The sequence below is a fragment of the Haliotis asinina genome, chromosome 10 (assembly GCF_037392515.1).
Source record: "Haliotis asinina isolate JCU_RB_2024 chromosome 10, JCU_Hal_asi_v2, whole genome shotgun sequence".
Lineage (NCBI taxonomy): Eukaryota > Metazoa > Mollusca > Gastropoda > Lepetellida > Haliotidae > Haliotis > Haliotis asinina.
Genome location: NC_090289.1, coordinates 23,575,516 through 23,590,473, shown reverse-complemented (window position 1 = coordinate 23,590,473; position 14,958 = coordinate 23,575,516). Strand labels below are relative to the sequence as shown.

General features: G+C 37.9%; 1 protein-coding gene across 1 annotated transcript in view; it reads left to right on the top strand.

The window, feature by feature from the left end:
- The first annotated feature begins 8,615 nt into the window (after positions 1-8,615).
- LOC137298089 (centromere-associated protein E-like) overlaps positions 8,616-14,958 on the top strand; it is a 45,028-nt gene continuing 38,685 nt past the window's right edge. Inside the window, exons 1-9 of the mRNA XM_067830163.1 lie at positions 8,616-8,713; positions 10,296-10,351; positions 10,457-10,551; positions 11,006-11,095; positions 12,158-12,276; positions 12,733-12,843; positions 13,412-13,496; positions 14,157-14,224; positions 14,705-14,758. Coding sequence (XP_067686264.1) covers positions 10,302-10,351; positions 10,457-10,551; positions 11,006-11,095; positions 12,158-12,276; positions 12,733-12,843; positions 13,412-13,496; positions 14,157-14,224; positions 14,705-14,758 — 672 coding nt within the window. The 5' untranslated portion in view covers positions 8,616-8,713; positions 10,296-10,301. The remainder of the gene's footprint in view (positions 8,714-10,295; positions 10,352-10,456; positions 10,552-11,005; positions 11,096-12,157; positions 12,277-12,732; positions 12,844-13,411; positions 13,497-14,156; positions 14,225-14,704; positions 14,759-14,958) is intronic.

Below are 14,958 nucleotides of genomic sequence, written 5' to 3'. Positions count from 1 at the left end.
TACCGTTGTCAAACAAAATCATATACACTAGAAGAAGTTGTTATCCATAAAGAGTGTATATAGAGATGTTGGGTTTTGTAAATACATGTTCTCTGAATTTGCGTTCGATCAAATCAAATATCATCTCAGTAGAGATGGCGAACTACTGCGTGGCTGGAAACTGTCATTTGTCCAAGTACAAAGCAGGTCTTGAAACTGACAAACTGAGTTTGCACCAGTTTCTGTCAGATCCAGGCATACGAGAAAAATGGATGTAGTTTGTTTGCAACCCACATACATTAAAAACATGTCATGTGTACAAATATCACACTTGCCTAATTACTTAACGTGGCAGAGACAGGACTCGGGTGCACGAGTCATAAATCATGTTATGTTGTTTATGGCGTATAGTCTGATTGGTGTTAAGTTCAAACTGCATGTGGTCAATGATTGAAGCTATGTATTGGATATTGTCTTTAGCAGACAGACAGAGGCTGCTTACCACAATAAACAAGTTTTTTTATGTAATGAGTAGATTATTTACTTGTTTTGTGTACACAACCAAGATTAGACTACCGTCACCAGTCTTGGTAGCCAATATAATGTCTACAATCACTTTTTGGTCTATCCGAGGCTGTTTGTGCCTCTTGTCTTTATTATTGAAAATTACAAAATCGGCATATATTCTTTATACTTGACTTGCGTTACTTTTGTATGTTAGTATATAAATGAGTGGCGAGATCATCAACAAATTCACATTTCACAGCTTGAAGAGGAACAGAGAGTTAACCCAAGGACAACCAAACGCAAGTTAGAGTGTGCTATAAATTTGTCTTCCCTACGTGGTGAACTCACCAGACATTGATCAGATCTGATCTTAAAACTAGTTCCTATTAGTTGAATATTAACGTTCGTTACACCTTCACTATCGTTTTCACTATATTCCTATATTTTTAGACTCATGGCAGTTTACAAGGAGTGTAAACCTACAGGCAACATGTGAATAATCGAGTCGGACATAATCTGCAAGTAATGATTATGGATAATAGTTTGCTAGTATGTCCATCGATAAATGTACAAAGAAATGCAGCATTTACATCGGTCTCAGCTGTGAATGATCTGTTTACAATTGTTTGGCATTTTGTTTAAGATAGTATAAACAGGATGGTAAAAGCTCTTCTACCTGTAATGGAATTCGATCACTCGCTTTAACAAAGGTGACGGGACAACTCTTCAAACAGAGCATACGTGACGGTCGATATATATCAACAAATTGCTGGAGTTGGTTTGCCAGTTTAAAGATGTTCCATATCGACAATTTCACTATCTCTGTTATTCATGTGTTATTGACATATATACAAATATTGTCCTGAAGTAACATTACACAAGAATCTCGTGAAAAACAATCTCCTCGTGGTGAATACTGGGTAACGCTAATGGTCTTCCTCTTCAGGACCAGGGATAGAATAGGTCCCCAGCACCCTATTGTTGGTGGTAAAGAGGACTAAATTGGGCAGCCAGTGCGCCATGGTAGTCAGTGAAGACCGTTCTGGTAGTTGAGAGTTCTGCATAGTCCCATAAATAGCATTCTTTCGTCCAATACAGCACTTCAACCTTCGCGTAGACGGGTGATAGATGGGTATGGTTCTGTCAGTCGACTTGTCATGCCATGCGCTCTGCATTGATTGTGTGTAACTGCACAAAATATGATTTGAAAGTGTCGTTTCTTTTTTAGCCATGGCTACTTTTGTTCATTTAATATCGCTTGATTTTGAAATGTGATACTATGACATTTGCGTGAAGTCTTCTGTCCAGAAGGAAGTGGATCAGAGGCCAGTCCGGTGGACTGGTTAATTTTCAGTTAGTTTTGTATTGGAGTATACAATCTCAATATTCTTGTTGCTACCTGTCGGAGATCCACTTGCATATAGCAATGCCCTTGTGATACTCCGTGGTGAGTTGGGAGCTGATATGGTGAACCTTTTCTTACCAACCATGGCTCAACCCGAAAACAATTGATGCCGGTTGTCCTGTGTACATTGTTGTTACATAAAACAGAGTTTGGGGTGGTATCTTCAACTATCTTCGAGTGTCGCATAAACCCGTTTGCCACATCCAAAGATATTCATGGCATTATTGGTAATGTTCAAGCTGTTAAAAGGATTAGATCTGGATTTCTTCCCATAACGTGTAGAGCAATAAGCTACCCTCTTAGTCAAAAACAGTGAGTGAGTTTAGTTTTATATAAAAACTAAATAGATCAGTTCTAACCCTGATCTTCAATGGTCTAGTCAAAACACAGCTTAGTAATACAGCAGTTTCCGTTTCACCACACAAGTCCCTGAACAGTGGTAGAGGCTTCTTGAGAGACAAACTTTCCGGCTTGCTGATATCTGTGAAATCGAAATATATAGTTGTGGAATTACAAAACCAAACTGTCACTCATGTCATGAACAGTTCACATCTAAGAGAAGTGAAGAAAAAAAATACTAATTTCATTTCATTTTCACAGTCTGAGTGCTCAAAGCCAGAAACAGGGGGAAAACAGAAATACATACAGACATCAGCCGGCCCAAACATACCATGACTGGGCAAGTGAGTATACTCTGTGACGACCTTGTAAAACAAGACCGACTACTGTTAGTAGCGGGTGACATGACATCCTCGATATCTCCAGGGTATACTTTCATATGAATCTCCACCATACCAAGGGTGGATCTACGACTCGGCCTTTACTTTTATTACCTCCCCTTGCTGGCTCCGTATTCTCACAGTCGCCAGTCGGCTAAGCCGTCGTTACAACTGAACTTGCCAGTGTCAACAAACATAGCGGTTGCAGAAGCGAAGGTTTGTTTGCAGTGCGACTCAAAGTTTGGGGTTATCATACACATTGATAGGTTCGAAAATTTAAAAAAAATGTATATGCAAGAACTCCTACTGCCTCTTTCACAGACCCCGTGCATGGTTCGTGTTGCCAAGGTAAATCGGTTAGATAATTTAAAAAGCGAAAGTGAGTTGTGATTGGTTCCAACAGTATAGCCAGCCAGTGGAGGTAATAAATTTATTGGGGTTAAACGTGGATGCATCAGGGGCTATTCTAAAAGCAGTTAGTAGTTTGGACCATTCCAAGTTGTAATCTTTAAATTACACCAGGATAAATCATATTGTTTGCCCAAGAACAATGAATTAATTTTCTGTATTGCTATGCTGTTATTTCAGCTGTAATTGTAACGCAACCAGAAATCAGGCTAACCCAGAAATCAGCAAATAGTGAACAATTTGCAAGTTATATTTAAAACAAGCTTGGGGTTGCAATCAAAAGATACACAACACTGGGTACAAAAAATGGTGGACTGACGAAGCCCACTAAATATGCTGAATAGAACAGAACCCATACAAAACTAAAATCACGTAAACAAAACAAAACAAAAAACCCAAACAAACAAAAAACAAAAAAAAAACCCACAAAAAAACAAAACAACCCCCCCAAAAAAACAAAAACAAAAACACACACACACACACAAAAAAAACAAACAAACAAAAACAAACAACAACAACAAAACAAAAACAAAACAAAACAAAAAACAACAACAAAAGGAAAAAAAAAACAAAAAAAAAACGCAAAAGAAACAAAACCAAAGCACAAATCCATGGTCTAGAGTCTGCTGCAGATGACTCGAGGCCCATGATCAGTCACGAATTAACCATTGAGACATCGTAGCAGAACGCTGAGTATGACTGCCCCATGGTGAGGGAGGAGATCGTAGTTTGTGATAGAATATCCAAGACGTTGTCTTATTGACCTGACCTCTCTACGGGCACTCAGGCACATCACGGGTAAGAACATTTTGATGGTATCAATATAATGAAACTTAGTCATAAACATCATCCATGGAAACTAGGCGCATAATGTTTTGGGGGTTTTTTGGGGGGTGTTTTTGTTGTTTTTTTGTTTGTTCGTTTTTTTGTTTGTTTTTTTGTTTTGTTTTTTGGGTTTGTGTGTGTGTGTGTGTGTGTGTGTGTATGTGCGTGCGTGCGTGCGTGCGTGTGTGTGTGTGTGTGTATGTGTGTGTTAAGAATTGTAGGCCTCTATATAAGACGTGAACTGATATCATTTGTTGATATCGATGGCAATGAATTGAAGGTGGAGTTTTTGTTAGTTCATATACTTTGTGACTATTATGCCGTGGTTAGCCTACGATCCGAAACACACACGCGCTGAGTTTTATTCCCAAGAGTATATAATCCCGAGTATGTACAGTATGTTTGTGTGACAACTACATCCGTTGAGGCAGTCCAAAAGCAAATTACAGAACTTGATGACCATTATGTTACAACTTATGAGCCTGAGTCACTTATGAGATGTCGAGGAGTTATCTGTCTTATCGACTTGGATGTTGGGATGAGTGAAATTGAGGAAGAAACAAAACCTGTTTTGCTGCAAATTCTGTACTGATTTAAAGTTGTCATCTGAAGGTCTCACGAGCATGGTTAAGTGTCAACAATGGAAGTCATAATCCTCACTATGGCTGTCGTAATCCTTCAGTGGAATGCTAGATCTGTTAATGTTGGGGGTTTAAAGGGTTGTTTGTCAACGGTCTTGGTCCCATGCCAGATGTTACTTCAGGAGACGTTCACAATTCCAAGTAACCTGTTCGAGAATATCAATGCATTGTCGAAACATCACAGTTTGCACATGATAGAGAGTTGTAGAAACGGTCAAGTAATTTTGCTGTCTTCAATGGCATTCAACAATGTCCTCCATCTTGTACAAACTCTGTGTATGCATTGTGGCTTTAAGATTTCAGCTTCTAAATTGTCTGCAATCAGATTTACTCGGAGGAGGATTCCTCATACATGTAATTCAAAGTTGATTTTGTGCGGTTCTCCCATGGAGTCTGTGGGTAAAGGGAAATTTTGGGACTCTGGTTTGATAAGAAGCTTGCATGGAAACTTCATACAGACTATTTGATTCAGAAGTGCACTAAAGTCTTGAACCTTTAGAAAGTATTTCCAATACCAAATGGGGTGCAGACAGGAAGTGTCCATTACTGTTATATCGTGCACTCAGAGCTTGATTTCGATTGTCAAGCCTACAGATCTGCATGAGCTACACAAAAAGCAAGACGAGTTGTTCTTCAGTCAAACCCTATGAATATGCATCAGAACTACCTCAGCTGTGGCTATATATGATGAAGCGGGTGAAATGCCTGCAGAGCTCAGACCTTCACTGTTAGAAGTTACATATTCGCTAAAATTGAAATCGTTTGGAATGAAACACCCTATGCCAACTGTATTGAGAAATTGTGTTGAGTACTAGTATTTTCTAGATCCTTGAAAATACGGTATGGGGTCTTATGGGATTCGTGCTCATAGAATTGCGTTCAGTCACGTTCACAATGTACGAGATGTTGCCGCAGATGATATTAGGATTCTGCCAAAGAGGCCACCATGGTTGCTTGAACTTCCATCAGTTTATCTTGATGTCCTGGAACAAGCAAATAAATCTGAGCAAGCACCTCGTGCGAAAGCTTCAGCCGAGGAACACATCCGCAGTGGATCAATGCTATGCAGATTTCCACTGATGTGCCCAGTGTCCGGTCATACTGGCGCAGGGATCTTCATTGCCACTGATTAAAGAGACAATTTCTATATGATAGGCTGTTCACTTATCAGTATTTTCTGCTGAAACGATCACTGTGGTCTTGGTGCACATCTAAGTATTATTAATGAAGATATTTATGTAAATTGCGCAGTATGTGATCCGCTAGGTGATGTGATTCATTATTTCATTATTTACTTCAAAATATTTCCAAAATATGTGAGATGGTGGAATCTCATACGTCTCTCCCAATATTCACATCTCATGACTGTTGTGCTCAAGGAATATCAGTCGCCGTTAGGCTCAGAATGTCATTCTTGGTTATATTAAAGTGGGTGGCAGCTTTACTACTTTATAACAGTTTGGAACGTTAGCAAACCTTTATAAAGGGCGAGTTGTAAATGGGCTCTCTTGCCCGAAAACCTGTTTCCAGACCAATTTCCTTTTACTAGTTGTTGTTTCTGTTATTGTTTTTTTTCTGGCGTGAATACCTACACGATATCCCAGAACTCGTGACTGGTGCGCAGTCGACAGTATAAGTATAAACTGATCCACAACGATGAAGTCATTTTTACTTCATTATTATGAAAACAAATGAAACCAATTTGAAGCTTAATCATCTAACAGAGATAAAAACTACTAGGACTGAAAAATAATGAAGGCAATGTACGTCTTTATATTTTGCCTTATAATCCTAATAAATCTATTATATTTACATGCATTGTGAAAATTAATATGAAAAAGACGCACGGTCTGCTCATACTATAGTGAACTTATTACAAGACTGTATTATGTAAACACTGTAAAGACTGCCAACGTCAATCAAATTTTACACTTGCCCTATGCTCGACCTAGTGTATGATGTCGGGCACACAGATTCTGATAAATGCTACAACACATAAATTTAAACAAAAATCAAATTAAAAACAGACTCAAGTCCTTTCAACAATGTCAGGCTATTATCTAGTTCACGAATGTGTCTATCAGTATCCACATAAAAGAACGATATGCCACTCAGCTGGTAAATAATACTGCTCTATGTCATGATTCTTTAACAGTCTGATGTGCAAAAAGTGATGCATCGTTTCAGGTGTTTCACATTTTTCATATGAGTGTATTTAGTCTCATTGGTCATCAAAAATAGCACACCTGGCAACTAACTGTAGGATGTCCGCCATTCTAAGTATTTTAGTTAGCCAATGGTGAGCAACCAATCAACCAAGGTAGTGGCAGTTAATTCTTTGAAGGAAGTTGCTTTCACACAGGCACTTTACGACATGGTGTATTCAGTATAGATAAGTAAATCTATACACATAAATAGACATACATAAAATCACCTGTCTGTTTGTCACTAGACTAACAACTAGTCTCTGAAATGAACATATTTTACTGAAAAAAACTCTCATAGTGAAAAAAATAATATAATGAAATGGAGCCCTGAGACTTTCTTCATTTTCAGAAGAAGCTATGAAAATCTAGACTTGCCACATTTTCTAGACTTCCATGGGCTTTCTCGGATATGTATACTTCAGGGTCTGTACGACAGACTAGTTTGTCACATAAACACTACCTTTCGACAAATTCGCGGTGGAAGATGCAAGTAATTAATCAATCATCGTTCTATCGGTTAATCCGTGATCGAATTTTGTTTTTGTAAATCAGTTGGTAAATCCTCTTGCTGCACTTCCACGCACATTTTACATAACATGTAATAGATTTGCCACATCAAATGATATTGAGTATTAACTCAAGACAAGAAAAATTGCCAAGTGGGAACCTTTGTCCGGTAATCTGAGTGATGTTACCGCTAATTATATACCTGTTATAAATGTATTAAGTGACCAGCAACTTAATGATAACACTTCTGGGGCAACACTGTTTTGAGTATACGAACGGAACTTCATTATTACATGAGAAATAAATGTTCTCATTTGCTGTGTACTTAATTAAATGGGTATAATCAGTTTTTAACCGAAGAAAAAAATAAGATTTTTCTATCAATGGGAAACTGGTTGTTATTAGTTTGCGGATTCAAATAATTTGTTTTTATTGTCATGTGTAATAGAGCAGGGGCGTAGCTACCACTATTAAAGCCCGATTTTTGCTGTGAAAGTTGGGTCAACCCTCGATCAGTATATCTGAATATAAAGCTTTGCAACCTGTCGGACTTACGTTTGATTTTCGTGAGATCTATGTCAAATTTAGCACATTAGTGGGGATTCATTTTACCTACAACCACATAATTTCAGTTACATTTTCGCTGCTTATTTATCGAATGGCAACAACTTAATCAACATATGTACACTGCTGAGCAGAGCAGAGCAGAGCAGAGCAGAGCAGAGATGATTTCAAATTTCCCCGTCAAATTTGACGATCAATCCAAAAAATCACTTCACGAAAGTCATTTAAGCTACGCTGAAATAGCATGTAAGTATTGGGAAGTTACGTCAGGTAACGAATACTTTTGACACGGGTCTTTGTATACGAAACAAATGACTTGTTATGTGCCTGTAGAGATCATATTTTACGTGACATGCTTAAATTTCGAGGTAAACACACAAACTGGATGAGTCACTCTACCTACCATCCTTGCATTAGAAAATCTGGAAGAAAACTGCACTACTCGGATAATTTATTTCAATTGGGCACAGGCAAACAGGGATATATTCAAATAACGGCATGTGATGGGCATCCAGCCTTTCTAATATCCTTTTGTTTAGTATGAAGAAATTGTAGGCAAGATAAGACAGTAGCCCAGTCCCCGTGTCCGCCAGAGGAAGTACAGGAGTTGACCAGTTTGCAGCTTGGTTTCGTAATTAGACCGTTGCAGAGAAATTTTAGTCACTCCGTATCGGTGGCTCTTTAAATGAAAATTTCAAAGAAAATATTAATGACAGACTAGCGTCTTTAAAGGATATAATTACAATGCATCCATCGGCTTAGCATTCAGTACAGATTTGGAGAAGGCTATTTGTCATGGTATGTGTATGTTCGCGGGCGAGAACGTTCTCGGTCTTCAAACAAGCATTCGCACAAACACGCCAGGTTCGTCCAATCGCGGAACACCTCTTCGTGGATGTAATGGGGGGATTTTCAAACTGAAACTTCGCTATCATCCCGGACCTCTGTTTAGTGAGTACTAAGTGCACATCGGTACACCTGCATGTATTCCAATTGGCAATATTTCCTTCGATTTTGACATTAAATTCTGTGTTTGATGTGAAAATTCAAATCATTAACCATCGATACTGTGACAAGCCATTTTCAAATGACGAGAACTTGGAGAAGATCAATGTTATTTGCTACACTTCTGGTGGATTTTCTGCGAACAGTTGAATTATAACGTACCGGATTCCTGTTGACAATCTCTACCTGATGCTTCTTATTGCAGAAAATTACACCGATTGGGTAAATGGTGTGGGTTTGTTTAGGTCTACTCGTTATCATCAACAAATAACAAAAAGACACCTTCTGATTTGTGTCCTTGGTACTGGTGCTTTGTTTAAATAGAATGACAATATCTGCAAAAGATCAAGAATCAAGGGCATTGCAGCTTAAGCATTTTATTTATACATGACAATGTATTAACAGATACAGGGAAAATAAGTATTTAATCATTCATAGGTCATATGTGTTTAGTAGGTAAATTTCATCATGAAGGAGACAGTCATTGATATCCCTACAGTATAGATACCTTTAAGATACTTAAATGTTCATAAAATTCCATGGGATTGTATTGTGTGAAGATTTAGGATGTGTTGACAAAGTTGTCTGAAGGCGATGTTAGTCATGAGCCACAAAGTTGACCCCACATTGGAAAGTTATCACTAAGGTTTTTATAGAAATGTTTAGTCCAGGGATTTACCTTGAGTCCAGGATCTGAGGTACCATAACCCAGCTAGCAAAAGACTCAGTGATAATGTGTTACTTGATCAACATTTTAAAAAAGAGTACTTGGACTTTTTCTGTGTCCCTGTGCACACCATAATATATTTCATTGGGTGTGTTTTCATTTTTATGCGTATCAGATACAGGTATTTGTGTCTTGTAAATCCCTGGTTTAGTCTAATCATATATATATAACCAGAACAGCTGAGACACCAGCAGACCAACATGTTTACAAAGATTTACAAAGACTGTCAGTATCATTCAAGGTAGCAAATGTACTAAAATTTTCATCGAAGTTTCGAAATGACATATCCTTTTATTTTTTTAGTTACCTTTCAAAATGTCTTATCTATATATATAGTTTATTATATGTCTTGAATTGAATTGCTAAAACTAATATGTTGATAATTAGTAAATGTATTTAGTGGTGACAATTAACAATTGTAACTCAGACATTGACTCAAATGAGGAGAGTTTAAATGTCTCATTTAGCCTCATTTACTTTAGCCTCATTTCGCAATATTCCAGTTATATTGAATAACCTGCATAAATTCCAGTTTTGATGTTTGGCTTACATGGTGCAGTGTATGCCACTAAATGCTAGAACTGCAACAAATTCACCATATGGTAAATATAAATATCACAAATACTGGATAGCAGCTACAAGTTTTGGGTAATGTCAGCAGTTCATGTATTATTCATGAAATTCAAGGAAACAATAGCAAATTAAATTATTTGCCGCGTTGCAACCATACTGACTATGATAATCTATCACAACAAATATAGGCCTATGTCATCAAGTTATGTAATTCATTTTCTTTTACAGGGAAGAATGGGGGACAACATCAAAGTAGCTGTCCGTGTACGCCCATTGCTACAAAAGTAAGTAAATAATTGCTCATTTCTACTGCATGTGTCTACACTGATCAAATGTAAATATGAGTATATTAGGTAATCATGATAAAACTAAACGTTATCTTTCTTCAGAGAACAAAGCAATGGACTCAGCATTCTGTGGAATGTCAAGGATGACAAGACTATCATGTCCAATGAATCCTCTGCCTCTGACAGCTATGTGTTCGGTAGGTGATAGTTTCATGAATGATGCATTGAAATTTATAAGGAACTTATAAGGGTTGGTGTACATGAATTAACAGATTTGAGTGACCTAGTTTTCAGGGTTACGTGTGTGGTTGCAGAATTATACTGATTTCTATAGCAATTTAAGAACGTCGGTTGTCCCAATGTCGTGTTTGAAGTTTGCCATGATTTGTAAACAGGAAATATATATGTATGTTGTTTTGAAGTTATGGTGTTGCAGTCATCCTGTTACACAGACGTTCTCATGTAAACTGACTGACATGATAATTAAATCATTCCGTATAAATAACAAGTCAGACAGCATTTAAATACCAAGCCTGAATAAGAATAAAGGCATTGTCATAAACACCATGCTGAGGAAGATATAGTCTGTCAGTCTATCAAAGTTGACTGGAACCTATGGAACAATGAACATTGCGGGTGTGTGTATTTCAGATTCAGTTTATGATCACATGGACACAACACAGGAGCTCTACGGAGAGCTCTGTTCACCCATCATCAGGAATGCAGCTGAAGGGTTTCACGGTGAGGAACATGTCAAAACTGGGAAGTCTCACCTGCCATTCTGTCTGTCAAGAGACTCTGACAGCCTAGATTCACAATAGACAGTCTTGTTCGTCAAGCTCACTGTTCTTACATGCTGTGTACTGCTTTAGCCGTATTCATGTTATTCTGCTTTGTTTTGTTTTATCTCTTAAAATCCTGTGTATACGGATCGCGTTGTTCATGTATTTGCCAGTGTAATCTGCCTTGTTTTATGAAATCCTAATACACTTAGGCCACATAACTCAAACAATATGCCCCCAGCGCTGAAGTGTAGAGTGTAATACATTACTTAGTCATTGTGGCCTCGTTTGCATAGGCACCATAATTCCCTGTGCATCCCAGTACAACCTGATTGTGATTCAAGGTTTGTTTGCATCATACCCATTCTTAGGGTTTCACAAAGTGGTTATTGTCTAAAACCTATATGATGTCTGGCTTTCCCTACTAATACTACAGCCAGGTGACATGTCGTCATATAATTGAAACAGCTCTGAGTTCAGAGCAGATTTAAACGTATTAGAGGTGACATAGATCAGGTCACACACTATCACACTATCACTGTTTTCTGTCATTGGTTGCCTTGAACCATCTTCAGTTGTTACCAGGACAGTTCATAGACAGCGATGTTAACAACATTTGCTTGTCAGTCTACTGTCATGTACAACGTAGCAATGTTAGTAATGCTTCAGTTTTACATGCCTGTGTTCTGGTAGTGTGTTGCAATGCACAAATTGACATCAAAGCAAATATCCACAATTCCAGACAAGCTGAGTGCCCGTGTCAGACCTAACTGATGAGGTGTGTTGAAATTGAGAGAGAATTTTTCTCACTCACTCACTCACTCACTCATTTACTCACTCACTCACTCACTCACTCACTCACAAATCTAAGATTGTTTGTTTTATCATGTTTATAGCTCTATCAGAAGCAAGTGTTGTTTGAATTACACAGGTAGGAATATGATGCTCCCAGCTAGCACATTGCAAGTATGCCAATCACCTTGTCACATGTTCTTCTTGTAAATGTACTCCTACTTGGCAGGAACCATCTTTGCATATGGCCAGAGTGGGTCTGGGAAGACATATACAATATCTGGCAGTAAAGTACAGGCAGGGGTGATTGAGCTGGGAATTGACGAATTGTTCGACATAATAAATAAGGTAGGTTGTTTGAAATTCTTTTTCTGAAAGTATCTCTCAACCACGAGTGTTTACTATAATCTTTTATTTTTCATTATGTTAATCAATGTGTTATAATTTAGAGTTGATCAATATTTGCATCATGACAGTAGCTGTGTTCTCTAATACCAGGTACACTGAAAAATATATCTTATGCCATTTGAGACCATTTATACACAATGCGGTCAGATTTGACGTTTGTTTAGTGGAATTCAAGAATCATTTCATATTTGACCATCAATACTGTCGTGTTAAGCAACTTTTTTGTTGGTATTTTGGATTCTTGGTTACATATTCAGGTGTGTAACAGTGCTTTTCTTTCTGATCTTCACATGCAGAGACTTCCTGTTTCTGTATAAGATCCTTTTGATGAGATTGCAGCGTAACATTTGGTACAGTACTTCTCAGTCCTATCTGAACATCTTCATAATATTTCAGTCCACAAACAAGGAATTTTTACTCCGAATTTCATACATGGAAATCTACACAGAAAAGATATATGACCTGTTTGACGATATAGAAAAGACATTGAAAATTCAAGAAGATACGGTAAGTTTATTTCAGCAGACTAATGATGGTGCTGAGTCTGTTTTAGTGCTATCTGCAGAATTTTGTCGACAATTATTTATAAGATATCTTATTGTTTTTTTAACCTATACTGGTAACTACTCAGAAGAATTTGGAAAACAACTAACGTCATCATATGATTGTGGTAGGGTGGTAATGCATGAAATCGTCTGCATAATGTATTGTTTTGTGACAGCGTAAACTATCTTTACACTTATACAATATAGTATAAATATCCATTTTTCCATCTGCATAAACTGTTTTAAACATGATAAACAAGATAGTTTTAAGGTTGTCACAGCAGTGTGAAGACAGCAAAAAGTCCAGAATCATTTCCTGTTTGACGAATTAGCAAAATGGATGCTTCAGTCTTGTTTTTGTATTTTTAAACCATCAGGTCCTGATGCTGTTAACATCAACTGAAAGTAGACCCAGGGTATCTTGAATTGCCCAGACATTGCATTGAGTTTTTGTACAAATTTCTTCAGATGACCCTTCTCAGTTTGTAAGGGAAGAACAAGTATATTTGTTATTGTTACCATGGTTACAGGATCACCAGATATCTGTGGTTGGTTTGAATGAGCAGATTGTCAACTCAAAGGAGCAGGTGATGCAGTGGATCGTACGTGGAGAAAGTAAGTATCAAGTGGCCATTTCGAGGGCAGCAAACATGATTTGTAACATGCTTTGTGGTGATTTCTGTATCTGTGCACTGCAATCTTCACAGATATGTGTCCATGAAACAGGCAACACTGGTTTGTGCACAGAGTGGTCAACACAAACCTGTCCATAATGCAGTCATCTCAGATCTGCGTATAGAGCTGTTACAGATCTGCGTATGGAGCTGTTACAGATCTGTGTATGGAGCTGTTACAGATCTGTGTATAGGGTGATCAATACAGATCCATGAATGGAGTGGTCATTACGAGATCTGTGTATGAAGTGGTCATTACAGATCAGTGTATGAAGTGGTCATTACAAACCTGTATATGCTTTGGTCATTACAGATTTGTGTATGAAGTGGTCATTACAAACCTGCATATGCTTTGGTCATTACAGATCAGTGAACGGAATGGTCATTACAGATCCTTGCATAGAGTGGTCATTACAGATGTGTGTATAGAGTGCTCATCACTAATCTGTGTACAATGAAGCCCTGCTGACCTATCAACTCCTTTCATTCTTTGACAGTCTGTAACGCTGGACGTTGTCTCCTCTCTGTGTATTTAACTTAAGCTTAAAGTTGATCGATGTCATGAGATATTACAAAATTTCAAATAACATTTCTTTTGCAGCAAAAAGAAAATTTGCTGAGACAAAGGCTAATGATCGCAGTTCACGTTCACACGTGATCCTGAGAATAGTAAGTGTTATCATTGCTCTATCAACTGCTGACCTGTGACTGATCTTCAGTAACCCATGCTTGTCATGAAGGTGACGACCATAATTGGGCTGTCATGCTCGTTGACTTGGTTGACACGTCATCATACTCGTATCTCAGTTGCGTAGATCGATGCTCATGCTGTCAAGCATTGGATTGTCAAGTCCAGAGTTAATCATTTACAGCAGACTGCCTCGGTATAGATAGAAGATTGCTGAGTGTGGGGTAAAACTAAACTCACCTTTGTTACTCTCACCTTCTTGACTATCTAACTGAATCTTCTGAGCATTGCTATGCACATCAATCAGGGGCTGTCCTACACTTTCAATAGTGCTCAATGTTCATATGTCATTCTTTGTGTTCACAGTACTGAACATTTCTGTACATGCTAATGCACCAAATCATATGACCAGTGGTTAGGTGTGAACCTTGACTAACATTTTGTTTGTTCTTTTTACCCAGATCATAGAGAGTCGGCTGAAGGGAGACATTGATGCTGTCATGGTGTCACACTTGGTGTGTTATTTTGATTAATTGTAGATCGCTGCCACATAGCTGCCATATTGTTAAGTGTGACTGAGAACTAAACTCGCCCACTCTCTTACTGTATAGTTATTTCTGTTCATCCAATAGACGAGATGGTACTGTAAAGAATGGGGCAAGAACTAGTAATCTGATTTAACATGTTCAATTTCATAGGGATCCTGTGTAAGAAT